General features: G+C 38.9%; 1 protein-coding gene across 1 annotated transcript; it reads left to right on the forward strand.

The window, feature by feature from the left end:
• Positions 1–212: 212 nt before the first annotated feature.
• LOC139468249 (Golgi to ER traffic protein 4 homolog) lies at positions 213–14,714 on the forward strand. The gene is made up of 9 exons (XM_071250094.1): positions 213–316; positions 4,756–4,834; positions 6,293–6,374; positions 7,110–7,265; positions 8,235–8,373; positions 10,217–10,357; positions 10,936–11,011; positions 11,713–11,779; positions 12,778–14,714. The coding sequence occupies exons 1-9, from the start codon at positions 213–215 to the stop codon at positions 12,891–12,893; spliced, it is 960 nt and encodes a 319-aa protein (XP_071106195.1). The 3' UTR covers positions 12,894–14,714.
• The last annotated feature ends 2,462 nt before the right edge of the window (positions 14,715–17,176 follow it).

Genomic DNA, 17,176 nt, shown 5'->3' on the forward strand with positions numbered 1-17,176 from the left:
ACATGACTCGGGGCGCGAATTAGAAAGTTTTACCTATAAACAAACTGGAACAATCTACGTAAGTTAATCTTCTATCGATCGATCCAAATATTTTGATAAATAAAGATATTTTTTCCGTTATAAATTTACACCAACAGAAGGTCGTAATAACATTCCAAGCAATATCTAACTTCGATATCAAATCGATCTTTTTTATAAGTTGACTATTCAAGATGGCCGCTCGCGGTGTAGAGCGTGTGCTAGCGAAATGTCAAGCATGTGTAGATGCTGGTAACTTTTATGAAGCCCATCAAATGTACAGGACTTTATATTTTAGGTCAGTATCATTCAGTCTACAGGATTTTGTATTTGGATTGTTGACTTACTTTACTTTATTTGGAAACGTTCCAGAAAAAATCCGAATGATCAAATCGTCATCTGACCAAAGATGATCTTTCATCTTGTTATTATTTTACAGTCTGGGACATTTGTCGAAACTAATGTTTCTCTCCAAGAAAATGTAATTAATTAATTTGTGATTCAATCAGTGTATTAGGGTCTGCAATGAACATGCATGATGTGAACCCGCGAAACACTTAAAAAACCCAACCCATCATGCATATTCATTTTAATCGGCTTTAAGAGACAGAAATTAGCCTAGGGGTGCAATAAGAATATCTTCAGTAATGTAATAATCATGTGCATCTGTTGATCAAATGTGAGTCAGTTCATTCTTGTTGTACAGGTATTGACACATATACATATCAAAATTTGGCTCACCCCTTAACAGTTTTCTTGTGTACTAATACATTAAGATGCTTACCTATACGTAACAATTCCATCAATTTAGACATACTGAGAGGCTGAAAAGACTGACATAACATGTGGCCTACATTTGTCTTAATTTGATTACATTCTGCCCACAAAACACAAGTGTAAAAACAACCAGGCATCTCAATGCTTTGGATTTTCTTGAAAATTCATGCAGATTGCACTGCATTTATCATTTTGTTGAGTACTTTGTAAATGTTGCTCCTGAAGTATTCTTGTTTGTTTATTAACTCTTAATGCAAGGACTATACACATACACACAATAGACATTTGATCTGATTTTTAGTCGCCAATGCCTGTACAACAATGATCATTGTAAGTTGTTGAAATGTCATCCCCTAGCAGGGTTAGAACTTAATACTAGCCTGCTTGCCCGGGGTTAGTACAAATTCCAGCAGGCTGGTACAAATTTCCAAATTTTCCTATTGTTTTATGTTTGTTTATTGTTTGACACTGCACTCAGCAATATTCCAGCTATGTGAATACTGATGGTGGTCTGTAAATAATCGAGTCTGGACCAGACAATCCAGTGATTGAAAACATGAGCCCCATTGTTTTTACAGTACAAGTGCATTTTAATTTTTATCTTTACCCAGGCTAGTAAAGCTTTTGAGTTAGTTCTAACTGTGCCTAACCCAATGGACGGCTATTCAGAGTATCCAATGACTGCCTCCCTGGTCCAATGGTGGAGCATCCACCCGAAGAGCTGGAGGTCGCGGTTCAATGCCCAGTTGCGTCATACCAAAGACATTAAAAGATGGTACTTGTTGTTACCCTGACTGGCGATTGGCACATAAGTCTGTATACTGTGTCTGAGTGGGGTATTCATGTTAAACTGTGGCATGGTATCTCAGTGAGCTAGAACTACAAAATCAGCATTGGTATGAGTAGCCACACACACACACATGTGCATGCATTAATGATTAATAAGAGATGTAAATTGTTATTTTTTATACACATACAAAATAAATAACTTTATTATTAACCGATAAATTGCAGGGATTTATCAAGATCTGCGCAGAGGCTGATATTCGGCCCCAAGTCTACAACAAATGTCAATAAAAATTCCCAATTTGGAACTTAACATTTCCAAATTCATGTTACAAAATGTACAATGTATTAATATACATATAACTAATGACTAACTTATGGCTTTGTAGAGGTAACATGCATTCACTTATTACAAGACCAACAAATGGGAACAGGTGTTAATGCTTCGTTTTAAATTATTGCATTAAATGCAATCTCCAAATACCTCTGAATCTAAGAATATGTGCATTTATATAACAAAATAACGATTTTTCACAATTTGAATGCTGAGGGCACTTATTTAAGAATCCTAGATCTTAAGTTCTTTTCCTATATTGTTTGATTATTTTAGCATCAGCTGGCCAATACTGTGCATCCCCATCAGTGGACATAATGTAAGCGATGTAAAAATCAAAAGCTATCTTGGTGTCGCATAATCATGATAATGAACATGGATAAAATATGTACAGGACTGGCAGAATTGCTTTTCAGGTGTATATTTCATACATGTACTACATAATAGTATTGGCACAGTTGCTTCAATGAGAGAGAGTTTAGAACAATTTCTTGACTTGGTTCAACTTGGTCGACCTGTCTTTACACTTTGAAACGTAGTGTGGGGATTTCATGACAGGCTAGGGGGCATAGGTGGCCCAGTCGTCTGAGGTGCAGAGTTGCGTCTCTTTGGCACCCCAGAAACCTATGATTGTGGGTTCGAATCCCGGTTCGCCCGATTGTTTCTAGGTTTGTCGGCGCCATAGCCGTGCTCGTGGGTTTCATCGAAGTGGTAAACAACTGAGACCTGCATCAGTTCGGGATTTCCTCCCACATTAAGCTGACACCCCCCGATATAACTGGAATACTGTTAAAAGCCTCTTTAAACCCAACCCACTCACTCATTCATGATAGGCTAAATACTAATCCATCATGACCTTTGGAGATTCATAAGGGGAATGACATATTAACTTCAGTATAAAGTAAGTTACGACCAACTCAGATTTCTTCTTCTCAATTATCATCATTTATCACTAATCATGCTCATCAATATACATCACATTTATTGATATTTCCTTGTCTTTATCATGTTTGTTTGCTTTTATTATTTCATATATACATAGATAGTGTGCCACAGTGGTTGCTAGTTAAGGTAATAATCATGATGATAATATTGTAGTAATTATATGTAGACAAGTAATTATATGTACTGTGTAGATTTTGTGATTTTGTGCTATTGACATTGACAAATGACCCTCCTATCTTTTGGGATAAAAAGCGTTGAAGGGGTTCCAAATGAAGGCGTATTGGTAGCACAGCCTCCGCATTGGAACTCAATGCATATATTATGCTAACGAAAAGAAACACTACTGGACTTGACAGTGGTCGTTACCCCGTGCTCAGCCACCATGGTAAAATCGGTCAACTGCAGCGGAATAATCTTGGCTGTAGTCGTAAACAGCAGATCTTAGTTAATTGACAACACCTTTTCCGGAAAAAAACACAGTGTGCGAGAAATAGCGGCGATAAACTAATAAGTGGCAAGCGAAGAAATTTCTTTTGATTAGTATGACATGAAGTCTTGACTATAAAACATACAATCCAATTGCATGGAGCAAGTAATATTCTTATGCATCAGAATTTGTTATCTGAAGTGGGAGACATGTTTTCTTGTATCAGTTATCTCAAATAAATGGGCAGTAGTCAGGTATGGTTTTCAAACACACTGTACATGTCTGACATCTTGCCCACCAGATCCCAGCAATCTTGGCAACTGTGTGGTAGCCAAAACACACACATCCAATCTCATTAAAATCAGATCTGAGTTATCGCTGCCGCTAAACAGAGATCTGAAGACATCCCTTTACGGGTCACGTCAGAACGACCTTTTAAAGATACCCAAAAGACTGGACCCCAGGAAGAAAAAAATATACCAAATACCTAAAGAAAACTGCGAATAACGAATCCTGCAACTGTGGGAGATTGATGTGCTTGAACTGTTTCCATGTGTAATGCTGCACCCTTGGGTCATCCATGATGTTTTACGTACATGTTTGTGACTTGTGACGTATTCATGACTTGAAAGTTAAAATGTGACCATGTGCAAGCCTGAAACTGCGATGAAGTCTTGAATGAAAATTGTTTCGAACACTTTGCTTCCTCAGTTTTTTGTCGTTGTGCGACAACAATTTGTAAACAACCACATTGCCATTCAAACTTTTTCAGTAAGTGACTTAGTGTTAGTTTTGATTCTGCATGCTTTAAATCACCTGGTTGCCAGTTGTTGAATTATTCCATGTTGTACCTTTGGACAAGGTACTGTATTGTCCCAGGGTACTGTATTGTCCCAGGGTACTGTATTGTCCCAGGGTACTGTATTGTCCCAGGGTACTGTATTGTCCCAGGGTACACAGCATTAGTTTTGTACCTGGTTGAAATCTGTGCCATTATTCTAGAGATGGTATAGCAATGGGCATTTTTCAGTAGCACTTGTATTAGCGGTGCACATTACAGAAGGATACGACACATATCACGATATACTGGTCACGATTCGATACACATCTCAATTTGCCATAATCACAACACAAAGGCCACAAACTGAAATACCTGTGGTTTAAAATTGAGCTACTAAAAAGGCGAAAGACTGATTCCTCCTTTTTAACTGTCCGTCCAAAAAGGTAGTACAGAGCCAAATTGATCCCCAAAAGCTGATTTGTTGGAAACAGGTGGTTTTTCAAACTTATGCTTATCCATTCTTGTTTTGTTAAGTACCAGAGTATGTTACAAATGTGTAGTTTGTATGGTCAAGAATGATGATGCAAGTATGTAGGTGTACGTATTGCACCGAAGACCACGTTGTTTCACATCGTTTCTATAACTAAGGCATTTATGACAAAACTTTGTTCTTTTCAATATTTCCAGGTATGCAGCTGGTCAAAAGTATGCAGAGGCATCAGACCTCCTCTACAAAGGTTCCCTGACGTTACTTAAACACAACCAGGTGAGAAACAGGTTCCGATAGTACTGGCTCTATTTGCCATGTTTGCTTTGTGATGAAATGATGATGAATTAAGAATTGTGTGATTCTGATCAGGGTTGAACAAATATGTAAGTCCAACAGTGAAGACCCATGAAAGTTGGATAGAAAAAGGAACAATTCTGTGCATGAGCCCATGTTTTTAACAATTGTTAAGGAATTCATGGACATACCATGACAATAATGTCTTGTGTTCATGTCATGTACCACTTCCCTCCTAATATGCTGAGGGGCGGTCGGGTAGCCTAGTGGTTAAAGTGTTCACTCGCCACGCTGAAGACCCTGGTTCGATTCCTGACATGGGGACAATGTGTGAAGCCCTTTTTTGGTGTCCCCCACCGTGATATTGCTGGAATTAATATGCTTAAATCATTTATACATATATAGATGCAGTATAAGGCATCGCACTTTGCTGTGCAGAGTTGTGTCTCTTGGGTATGCCAGAAACCTATGATTGTGGGTTTGAATCCCAGTTTGTCACGATGATGTTTCGTGTTTAGTCAGGCTGCGCTATACCTGTGTGGGTTTCATCAAAGTGGTTAACGTCAAAGACCTGCATCACGTCAGGCTTTCCTCTAAGCTGACAAACTGGGATATAACTGGAATGCTGTTAAGGACATTAAACTAAACTCCATCACTCTGTCACTCACTTGAGAGGTCCATCAGTGCATGTCATTACCATTATGTTGAAACATTAAGATTTTAGCTCCAAATAAAAAACTCTTGCAGCAGACCTCAAGGTCCCCATGAAAACTTGACCTTGCAATAGAAATTTAATGAGACATTTATTAAGATGCACCAATGTGTTAGATAATATGTCACATCCCTACAAATTAAGATTTGACAAACTGATTGGCGTTTTTGTGCCACTACATCAGAGAAGCAAAGAGTGAGCGATGCTGTTAAAGATGATGGCGAAGGCAAAATGTATGGTGCAAGACGTGAACAGACAAATACACCTGACCATAGGCTGCATGTAGAGTTGACTTTGTATTCATTGAAATATATGAATGTGTGATTAGTCAGTGACTTACGTCATGGACATTGACCAAAAATATTTCCAACACTGTTAATTTGTATCATTTAAGTAGTCTAGCTGTGGTTATGTATTTTAGTTCCTCCATAAAGATCTGTGTTGGAATTGGTCTTCAGTTTATCGTAAGATGCGACTAGTGAGATCGGTTGGTCAGGCTTGCTGATTTCGATGGTGCTTTGATCAATACTCATGATGTCAGTCACTGGATTGTCTGGTCCAGACTCACTTATTTACAGATCGCCATCATATAGCTTGAATATTGCTGAGCATGGTGTTAAACAACAAACAAGCAAACAAATGAATATTTATGATAGTGGTAACCATGGTAAGAAGGGTAACAAGGGTAACTGTTCTTGTTCTTATGACTGCTGTTTCCTTTATTTCAGTATTCCAGTGGAGCAGACTTAGCTTTACTCCTTGTAAATGTCTTGAACAGCTCAAAACAGGAAGTTAGCGGTGTTACAATGGGTAAGAAACGTCTGTAGACAGTATTTCAGGTAACACTAAACAGTACTGTAAGTTAACTGTTTGAATCTCTTTCTGTGTGTACGCAGAGACCTACCCTTCTGTACCAACAAGCTTCTAAGTCCACGAGCTTGAAATGGCCTCTTGTTATCATTTTCAGTAGATTTTAGTATTAATATGTGGACTTTCTCTGCAGAGTGTACTACATGTAATTGGCCAAACAACATTTTACTAGAATCAAGCAGGGGCGGTAGGGTAGCATAGTGGTTAAAGCGTTTGCTCGTCACACCAAAGAGCCGGTTTCGATTCCCCACATGGGTACAATGTGTGAAGCCCTTTTCTGGTGTCCCCCGTCGTGATATTTCTGGAATATCGCTAAAAGGACTTAAAACACTACTCACAGGTTTGAACTAGAGTTTGAAGTCACAGATTGCCTGCCTACTAAGAAGACGGGCAAAACAAATTACACACCCATGTTTGATGGTGCCTTAAAATCAAACAAACAAGAAATTGATATTTTATGGTAATTTATTATGGTATCATAGCTGTGTTTTAGACCTTAAGTTTGCAGTTTTCGGTCCTGTTTTCAGCCTTGTAATGTAATGATTACGTTTGTAATGTTTCGATATTCAAGTGTATGCTTTCTTTGCCTAGAAGTTTGTTTACATTGTCACTACTAATTACATCTATGTGTGATGTCCACAGCCAGGATGAGTGATGCATGTTTTGTCTCTTCAGATCGGGTTGTGACACTCTTCCAGCAGATGGACCCTAACTGTCCAGAAAGACATAATTTCTTGACCTCAGCCATTAGGTGGACAAACAAAGTCAATGCAGACCACAAACGAGGTCATCCTGACTTGCATCAACGATTTGGAATTACATTTTGGCAGGGTATGTTTCATTCTTCTTTAACTTAAGTAATTTGGTTATTGACTTTTCCAGAAACATAGGATGGTATGAACGAAAAAACAACAAAAAACAAGAATTGTGCCACCCAGGTCAAATGGGAGAATGTTTGCCTGGAGAGCGGGAGGTCTGGGGTTTGATCCCTGGCCGCATCATATGATGGCGCTTGTTGTTACCCTGTCTGTTGCTCGGCATTAAGGGGCTAAAACAAGGACTGGTTGGCTCGGAGTCAATATACTGTGTCTGAGTGGGATATTCATGTTAAACCTTGGCATGGTATCTCAGTGGGCTAGCACTATAAAATCGGCCACTAGTACAAGCAGCCACACACACGCATACATGTCACCATATAAGTGCAATTCTTTTTAATGCGATGTTAAATCCCATTTCACCTCACCTAAGATGATTGTAACACCTACCTGTTAACAAAGGCTTGATCGCTTTAAGGAGTGGGGCCCTGGTAATGTAGTTAACAGTTGTAACCATCTGAGTACAAGTCTATTGAGATCCGGGGTAGAAGAGATCTTCAGCAATTCATGCTTGCTGTAAAAGGTGACTATGCTTGTCGTAAGTGGCTACTTACAGGATCGGGTGGTCAGGCTGGCTGACTTGGTTGATGCATGTCATCGATCCCAATCGTGTCGATTGATGCTCATGATATTAATCACTGAATTGTCTGGTCCAGACTCGATTATAGCTGGAACAAACCAACCAACCGACCAACATCATATCCATAGTAACGTATGCCTGGGATAACAAGCAACTCATATGAATAAGGTGGTTAGACTTAGTCACTCGTATCCTGACGTGAAACGTTGCTCATGATATCTACCACTAGTCTGTATGTTGAAGACTTGATTATTTGCAGGCCACTCTGATATAGCACGAATATTACTGAATGTGCGTTAACATTTTCTGGCTTAACTTTTCTTCTCAACGTCTTGTTTTTTTCAGAGAAAAACTATGCACAAGCTCGCTACCACCTTATCCACTCCACAGATGGGAAAGGATGTGCAGCCATGTTGATAGAGTATCATAGTAGTCAAGGTTACCCTTCTGAGGTGGACCTATTTATCGCACAAGCTGTGCTACAGTGAGTATTTGGGAACATGTTGTGGTGTGACCATAGTGTCAAAGGTCCATCTTTGAGCATGAACCCACCCAACTGTAGCTGGTTGGGTAAAACAGGGTGTCTTAAGGCTGGTAGCCCACCCTGCAATTTGTAAAAACAATGTGATCAGTGAGCTGGGATTGCTCCTCAGCTGGACCAGCCAAGGCAGCAGCCAAGCCAACCAGTCATCAATTAAACATTAGTTTGTTATTCTTGTTTATTGTTTGCTATGTGTTGAAAAAAGATCAGAGGTAATTTTAGTATGATACCTAGTTACATGTTTATCCTCGTCAACACGATCGATATGTCATCAGTTTCAATGACTGAGACAATTCGGGTAAGACTTCCTTTAAATAAAGTATTTTTAAATTAGGGGTAATAGTCTTGTTTATTCAAAATTATTTGAGATCAAAGTGAAATTGTAAGTGATTTTTAGAAGTACAGTCGAACCTCGTGTGAAACTTGGATGTGTTGAATTCCTGGTTGTCTTGAACTTATCTTCCAGTCCCTGCAAATTCATCATATATTTCTCATCATTTATACTCAGATCTGTCGAAATGGATGTGTTTAATTTCCGGTTGTCTCAAACTCATTTGTGAGTCCCAAGGCTCCAAATGAAGCATAAAATTCCCCTGATGACTCAAACAGTTCAATATAAAAAATAACGTCAACACACCAACACACCAACACTTGCCTAACTTTCAACCCTCAACTCCAATATCCAATCAAGCCTAATTAACAAGCAACAATCTGATTACTGTATACACAACAGCAAGAAGGTACTTAAGTGTTCTCACGTGAGTGCTGATGGCACGTGTAATGAGTATAAAGGATTAAGATTATGTTAATGAATCTATTATTTGAGATACGACTTTGAAACCAATCCAGGACCCACTTGCACAAAGCGATCTTAGCGCTACAACTATTGTAAGCCAATGTTTAAGTATGGGAGTTACAATTATCTTAGCGCTAAGATCGCTTTGTGCAAGTGGGCCCAGATGGCTAAGATACAATTGAGTTTCCATCCCCATCACTACCGGAATTTGTGTACACCTTGAAATCTAGTGTTTTGTCCTGACCCGGTAATGATCTCTAAGCACACGATGTTTGGTTTTTCATTTTCTTGGTTGTCTCCAACTCCAGATAACTGAAACATTTTTCCAGGTCCCCATGAGTTCGACACAACAATAGGGTCTTTTAGAAATATACTTATCTGCCCTTGATTCACATGTGCTGAGCCACAGATTTTTATGCGATTTGAACTTTAAAGGGAGTTAACGGTCTTATGAATTATGGAGTTATATTTTGGCTGGATTAACTAGTTTATGCATAGTCCTTTCAAAATTTTGAATAGCGTCAACAGATATTTTCCAAATCTTTTCATGTTTTTAATGAAGGTGGTAATGTGATTGAATGCACTTCGCGAAGTAAGACCCATTTTATTACAATATAGATCAGGATTATGGATCAGATCATCTTCAGCAGGCGACACACATTTATTTGAAGCTAATGCAAGTGATATGAGAGGTGGAATCTCATTGGATAATAGGAGAGACAAAGAAGGGACATAACTCATAATAGGCACTGATGGCGCTACGATCGAGCTCAGAAATTCCAGCCGAGTTCTGCAAGGGTGGAAACTGGACTTTTACAGTTCAGGAAGTTTGCCTCAGGAAGATCGGTCCAGACTTTATTGTTGACAGGCCATAAAATGTGGTGTTTAACAACAAATAAACAAAACAAATGATGTAGATATGATGGTAATGCATTTTCAAGTTGTGTTGTACTGCTTTCTGCATGACTCATCATGTTGTTTGACTTGCAGGTATTTGTGCCTCCAAAACAAAGACACAGCACATGCCGTGTTTACTGCATACACTTCTAATCACCCACATTTGGAGAAGGGTCCCCCATTCGTGAAACCTTTGTTGAACTTTCTCTGGTTCCTGTTGCTGGCACTAGAAGGGTAAGGATACGTTTGATATACCACTCAACGGTTGATAGGGACATTTCTGTTATTTCTTGATGTGCAGAGATGAGGTGAAATGGAGTCATGATCAATGCACTTATGTAGCGACAAATCCAAGATTATAGCAACGGTCTTGCACATGTGTGGGTGTGTGACTGCTTGTACTAGTCCGGACAGATGCCAATTTTATGGTGCTAGCCCACTGAGATACCATGCCGTCTGTATCAAATGTTGAGTAGTGCAGTTTATATTTTTTTCATAAATGGTACAGATAATGCCTTTTCAAATTACAATCAAATTGAGCCTATTTAAGACATGATATTTTTGTCCCAATAACATTATCAGGATTATGCAGTAATATGAATCTCATTTTCCTGCAGAATACTACAGGAAGACAAGTTCACCTTCTTTCTCAATGAATGAAGTAGAGTTACCTCCCTTATATTATCTCGGCTGGATTCAACTTGAAGCCCAATGATTCTGTATGAGTAAGCCGTGTATATGAGCCTTGTATGCCATGTTCTATCATAACAGTTTCCTCATGATGACAATTCATTTTTTTGTTCCTGTTTCAGAGGCAAATTAGCAGTGTTTACGATATTGTGTGAAAAATATGAACCTTCCTTGAAAAGAGACCCAAGCTATAAAGAAGTAAGTGACTACTGGGGATATGGTACAAAACGTACAATTTTATTTGTTTCAGCATGTCCAGCGAACAAGTATTTTATTTAGGCATATAACCTGTGTTCAGTTATGTAGTGATGTTTTTCTTTCTCGAACAAACTATTCCTTTGAAACTTTGATATTTATGTTTTGACCCAATCTCATTAAAATCAGATCTTAGTTTTCGCAACGGCTTAACAAAGATCTGAGGACATCCCATTACGAGTAACGTCAGAACAACCTTTCATCAAACCAATCAGAGCATTGCTTACCAGATCATGAAAGTGATGGACGGAATGTGTTTTCTAATCATGCAACCTTGAAAAATTTGACAGAGGGTATTCCGAACGACAGTTAGGGGTTTTATGATTATATCCATACAATATAGGCCATCTATAAGCCATTCCAGAATGTTCTTTTTATCAGTTTTAAAAATTTGTAATCGAGAATACGTCAAAATATGTTTCGAAGCGTCGTCGCCAGTTTGAAACTTGTGTTGAAAGCTCAAGAAAGCTGTCTTCTTGTCATTTATTTTATTGGTCGGTCAAAGTTCGCGAAAGGTCGCTCTGACGTGATCCGCAATGGGATGTCCTCACATCTTTGTTTAGCGATAGCGAGAACTAAGATCTGATTTTAATGAGATTGGTTTTGACCGATAATGCTGAATTGTTCTGTATTCTTATTTCCAGTATTTAGACAAAATAGGCCAGATCTTCTTTGGTGTTCCTCCTCCTCAAGTCAGCCAAGGATTGTTTGGTGAGTATCTCTACTGGCAATTGTTCCCACTTCATATGTTTTGAACAGATGCTGAATTATTACATTGCTTTGAACATCAGATACTATCCTGAATACCGGGATATGGATTTATCCAGGAATCTACTACATTTAACAGACCTGTGAAGATCCGGGTTAGAATAGGTCTTCAGCAACCCATGCTTGCTGTAGGAGGCGACTTACAGGATCGGGTTGTCAGGCTTGCTGACTTGGTTGATGCAAGTCATCGTATCCCTATTGCGTAGATGCTCATGATGTCAATGACTGGATTGTGTGGTCCAGACTCAATTATGTACAGATAGTCGTCATATAGTGCAGTGTGAAACAACAACAAAAAACAAAAAAACTAGTCCGAACAATTTGGGAATATTTACTGACATTTGCTCCATACTTGTGGCCGAATATTGGCCTCTGAGGTGGCCAAGATAAATCCCTGAATACCTTCATTGTCCAACCCTTTTTAGTCTTTATGATGGTTCCTGGAAGCGTCAGTTTTTCCTATCACAATAGCATACTGTGCTGCTAATGTCAAATACTGGACAGCATGGTCCACTGAAGCCCATTTCTGGTGTCCCCCGCCGTGATATTGCTGGAATATTGCTGAAAGCGGTATAAAACCATACTCACTCACTCACTCACTCACTCAGTATGGTCCAGACTTGATTTTTTACAGAATGCCATCACATAGGTGGAATATTGCTGAGTGCTTCGTTAAGCAACAAAACAGACATCTCAATAATTCAGCACAGGGAACATGACCATGTGACATATTCTTTAGAGGACATTTGAATTTTATCCATAGTTTATTGTACTTGCAGGACATGAATCTCAACATGTTATTTCTCGAGCAGTTACACTTTTGCACCATTTAAGTACCGGTATTCAGTATGAAATCAAGGATAGTGTTTGTGAAATCAGGGTTGGATATCTGATTCATGCTCGTGATGCGTTGTTTTATCATATGCTGGTATCTCTTTCAGGGAATTTGTTAAACAGTCTCCTCGATGGTGGGGGTGCCGAGGACAGTGATGATGACACTCCTGTGACTGCCAACGCCACTCCCAAACGAAAAGAGACACAGTTTGACATGGACTAATTATCTTGCAGATGTGTGCCTTCTCTACATGGTTATCTCCCTTGGGTCTCTGTAGATGACATTCTAGATACAATTCTTGCAGAATTTTGTCTCTTCATTTAAGACTGTGATCTTGTGTAGTATTGATTGCAATCTGATTTGAGTGTTGTATGTTAAAAGTTCTTTTATTGAAAGTATGAGATTGTTGTGATACATCTGAATTTACGGTAACAGATTAATATTTGGAAATCAATGAAAAGGTCAAACCAGTTCATTTTCAGGCAATTACTTTCATAACATTTGTGTGGTCAGATGGTATCTTTCTTTAGTGAAGATGTGATTCCACGGTGTCAGGATTTGTTGTTGTCACAAATCATGTATAATATGCTCTCCAGTGAGGATGGTTTACTGATTTGGACTCTGCCTGAGCATCTTTCTGTAAGCAAATGTATGTGAACATTATTAATGGCATCGTTAATACTTCATGGATCTGTGAACATGACTACATTCTTTCAAAACCTGTGGCTTGATATGGCTGCTTTGTTGTGTAGTCGCTATTTTCAACCAATGAATCAAACAACGACCTGGCTCAAACAAGTGAGCGCTCAGATTACATCGCAGAGACATCAGTGTTTCTCTCATGCAGTTGTGTGCAACTTGCCATCACCTTTCTCATGGCGGCATGTGGCTCTGTGTGCAGCACACAGGTCACAAATCAGGTGAGGTTAAGCAATGTTGGTCACAGAAAGTAGTTTGATCGATGACTGGGTTTGGCAGCTTGACTCCTGAAAGTTTCTTGGACTTCGGTTCAGACTCACACTGAAGCACTCTCTTCACCAAGTGCAGTGAATGGGTACCCATTAGGATGAGATGGTAATGTAATCAACCTTCAAGCGCCTCACAGGTAGCTTGGGTTGTATACTCCCCAGGGAGCTGAGAAGGGAAATCAAGTGCACTCTGATCCATTGACTGGGGTAATAATGAAGCGCTTTTAGTGTCATCATTAATGCCGAGCAATGGTATGGTTCACACAGAGTGCTTACAGAGCGCTTATGAGTTGGGCTCATTTGAGGTCTATGGTTTCTTTTCCATGGTCTTGTGGTAGAGCGTCTGCCCAGAGAATGGAAAGTTGGGGGTTCAATCCCTGGCCGCGTCATACCAAAAGACGTTAAATGATGGTATTTGTTGTTACTTTGCCTGGCGCTCGGCATATAGGGGCTAAAACAAGGACAGGTCGACATGGAATCAGTATACTGTGTCTGAGTTGTGTATCAATGTTAAACTGCGGCATGGTATCACTGTGGTGTGGCACTACAAAACTGACATTAGTCCGGACTAATACAAGCAGCCACACATACACACATCCATGCGCGTCGATATATAAGTGCAAAATCTTGAACGTGACGTTAAACCCCATTTCACCTCACCCCACCTCATTTCACTACCTGACTAAAAATGGACACATGTCATCACTACACTGCTTGTCGGCCCAATGTATTCAAGGGTGATGAGGAGCGTATTGTATACATACCCTCGAAGTATTGACGATGTAAAGTTGGAGGGTTGTGACAAACCATTGTGACCAGAAATAAGTCATTACCTTTTGTATCCCTCACAATGATCCACCAGATGTCAATCCTTAAATGAAGTAACAAAACCCTGTGTTATCTCTATTCCTTATTGTTTCCATTCCTGTCTTATTCAAGCTAATTGGCTTATCATTCATCGGTTTCGTTAAGATAATGTCATTGTTTAAGTGGGTGAACTTGAAAGGAAATGTTTCTATTGCACATCATCCTTATGTTATTCAGCAGCTAATGTTAGAGTGACCAAATAGGTATGGTCTGCTCCAGATAAACATGTATTCTCTATTGATATGACAGATGAAATACAGGGCTATTATATGATTATTTCCAGGAGTATTTGAGATGGAAATTCACATGTACTTGTCATGAATGTTATGAAGGAACCTTGTGTTGTTTCTGTATGATTACTGACAGAAGGAGGAATTGTATATGATGGAAATCTAAAGTGAAACCATTTTACTCTGGTACAGTACCTCTCTGTATGAAGACACCTCCATAGGAGGTCACATTAGGTGAACAATGGGCCAACTTTGAAGGATCAAATCAAATGAAGGATGCATGTGTTCTTGAGCCAATCAGATGTCAGCTTACTAGGTTGAGCCAATCAGATATCAGCTTTCTGGTACGGTCGAGATTCATTTCTTTACCACCTCAATTTAGAAATTTTAATCTTAACATGAATTGCCATGGTGCTCAGAAATGGCAGGGTGTGAAATATACTCACCACAGTAGCATGACCTTTATTTTACATTCAGAACTGCCTGTTTATGTTCATTTTGGAATACAGCATCAGACATCTTGCTCTGAATACTCATGAGTAGAAAGATCATTTGAGGTAGCCTATGAAGGATTTGTTGGATCTACACGCAGAGAGGTGTCATCTTGGAGTAATAGATCGGATTTTGATGAGATTGATTTTATGTTTGGGAATAAATAACTATATATTTTTCCAAGTCTACAAACCAATGAGTTGGACAATTCAGATTGAACTGTATCTGTTGAGGCCTTTCAACATATCAATTCTAGCGTTACAACTACTGAAAATTAAGTACATTAACATATCTATATGACATAGCATTATTAGCACTTTGAGCAATCTGTTTCGGGGCACTCTTCTATAAAATGACTCTGGGGCTATGTTCATTTCAAAAGCGTCCCTTTATGTGTGCGACTGTATCTTTGAAATGTACTGTACAAATGACACTATCAATATGGACAGTAAATAGCTTCTTGTTTGAAGGTAGTCCAATTTATGCAGAGAGTAAAATAATAAGTTAAGACACTGTACTTCATTGAAATTATGCAGGTTATGAACTTCATTTTTCTTGTTGAAAACTTAAATTTCAGGATATGTTCTTTACTAAGTAACTGACCCTGAAATGGTTTTAACTGTAATTTGGGACCTGCCTTTTTGGCATCTTTAAACAAATATCTAAGTTTTAAAGCTCTGTCTATGTGAAAGTAATTATGATATTTTCATCTAGATCCACCTCACTGAAGAAACCTCAGTCTTTTGTGGTTTCTTGGAGAATGATGGTAGGAGTGCATTCCACCTCACCTTTAGAAAAATGTTTTGATGAAAATTTCCTGTTAATTTGTTTTCGTGTTTTTTACAAGCTGTACATGTATATTGAGAGGGCAGTTGTGGTAATGCAATTTTGTCCTTGGTGATCAAGACATCAACTGCACACCTATTGTACTTCGAGTCTTATTGTGGACATCCTCAAAACCATGCATATGTAATATAAGATCCTCAAAACCACCTGTTAACTGATGAGAAAAAGCTCTAATCACTGAATGGTCATGTCTTGGAACCAATTGATATTTAGGCTGGAGTTTTGTAAAAAGATGTTTACCCCAGAAACTAACAATGGGAGGAAATAAGTTTGCCCCATATGAACATACGAATATATGAAGTTTCAGACTGTTGTGAAGAGCCCTTGTAGTTTTGTTTTAGTGAAGGAAGGTGGTTAATACACAAAATATGGTATGAATACAGTATTTCATTCATTTTGGTTTGTTCTGTATAATGATGTGGAATTGAGATTGCTTATTTTGAACATTCCGCCTCAATTATCCAGTGTATTATCCTAATGTATTTTGATGAATACCCTGGACCATCATAATTTCATTAGCATTAGGACTTACCTCCCCCATCTTATTACCGAGGAAAGATTTTTCCAGTGAACCAGACAATCCAGTGATTGATATCATGACCATTGATCCACGCAATTGGGATTGATGACATGCATCAAGGAGTCAGTGGTCATGCTCGCTGACTTGGTTGATGCATGTCATCGATCCCAACTGTGTGGAACGATGCTCGTGATATCAATCACTGGATTGTCTGGTCCAGACTCAATTATTTACTGACCGCCGTCATATAGCTGGAATATTGCTGAGTCAGCATTAAACAACAAGCCAACCAACCAAAATCCAGTGAAAAGATCATCATAACAGTCTTCTGATTCCTGTAAATGTATTGAAGGCTGGCTTGTTTGAGGCTGAGACTTTGAAGTTAGATCACTGCGGAACTCTTGTTTAGAAGATTCATTTTGATTGCTTGTTCATTTCAAGATGTTGAGCAAGAGAAATTCTGTTGTTGATTCAGGAGTTGAGTGAGTATGGTTTTATGCTGCTTTTATCAATTTTCAAGCAATAGCATGGCGGGGGACACCAGTGGGGAATTGAACCTGGGTCTTTGGTGTGACCACCAAA

This window comes from Haliotis cracherodii, unplaced genomic scaffold (assembly GCF_022045235.1).
Source record: "Haliotis cracherodii isolate W230 unplaced genomic scaffold, xgHalCrac1.p SCAF_2, whole genome shotgun sequence".
In the NCBI taxonomy this organism is placed as follows: Eukaryota; Metazoa; Mollusca; class Gastropoda; order Lepetellida; family Haliotidae; genus Haliotis; species Haliotis cracherodii.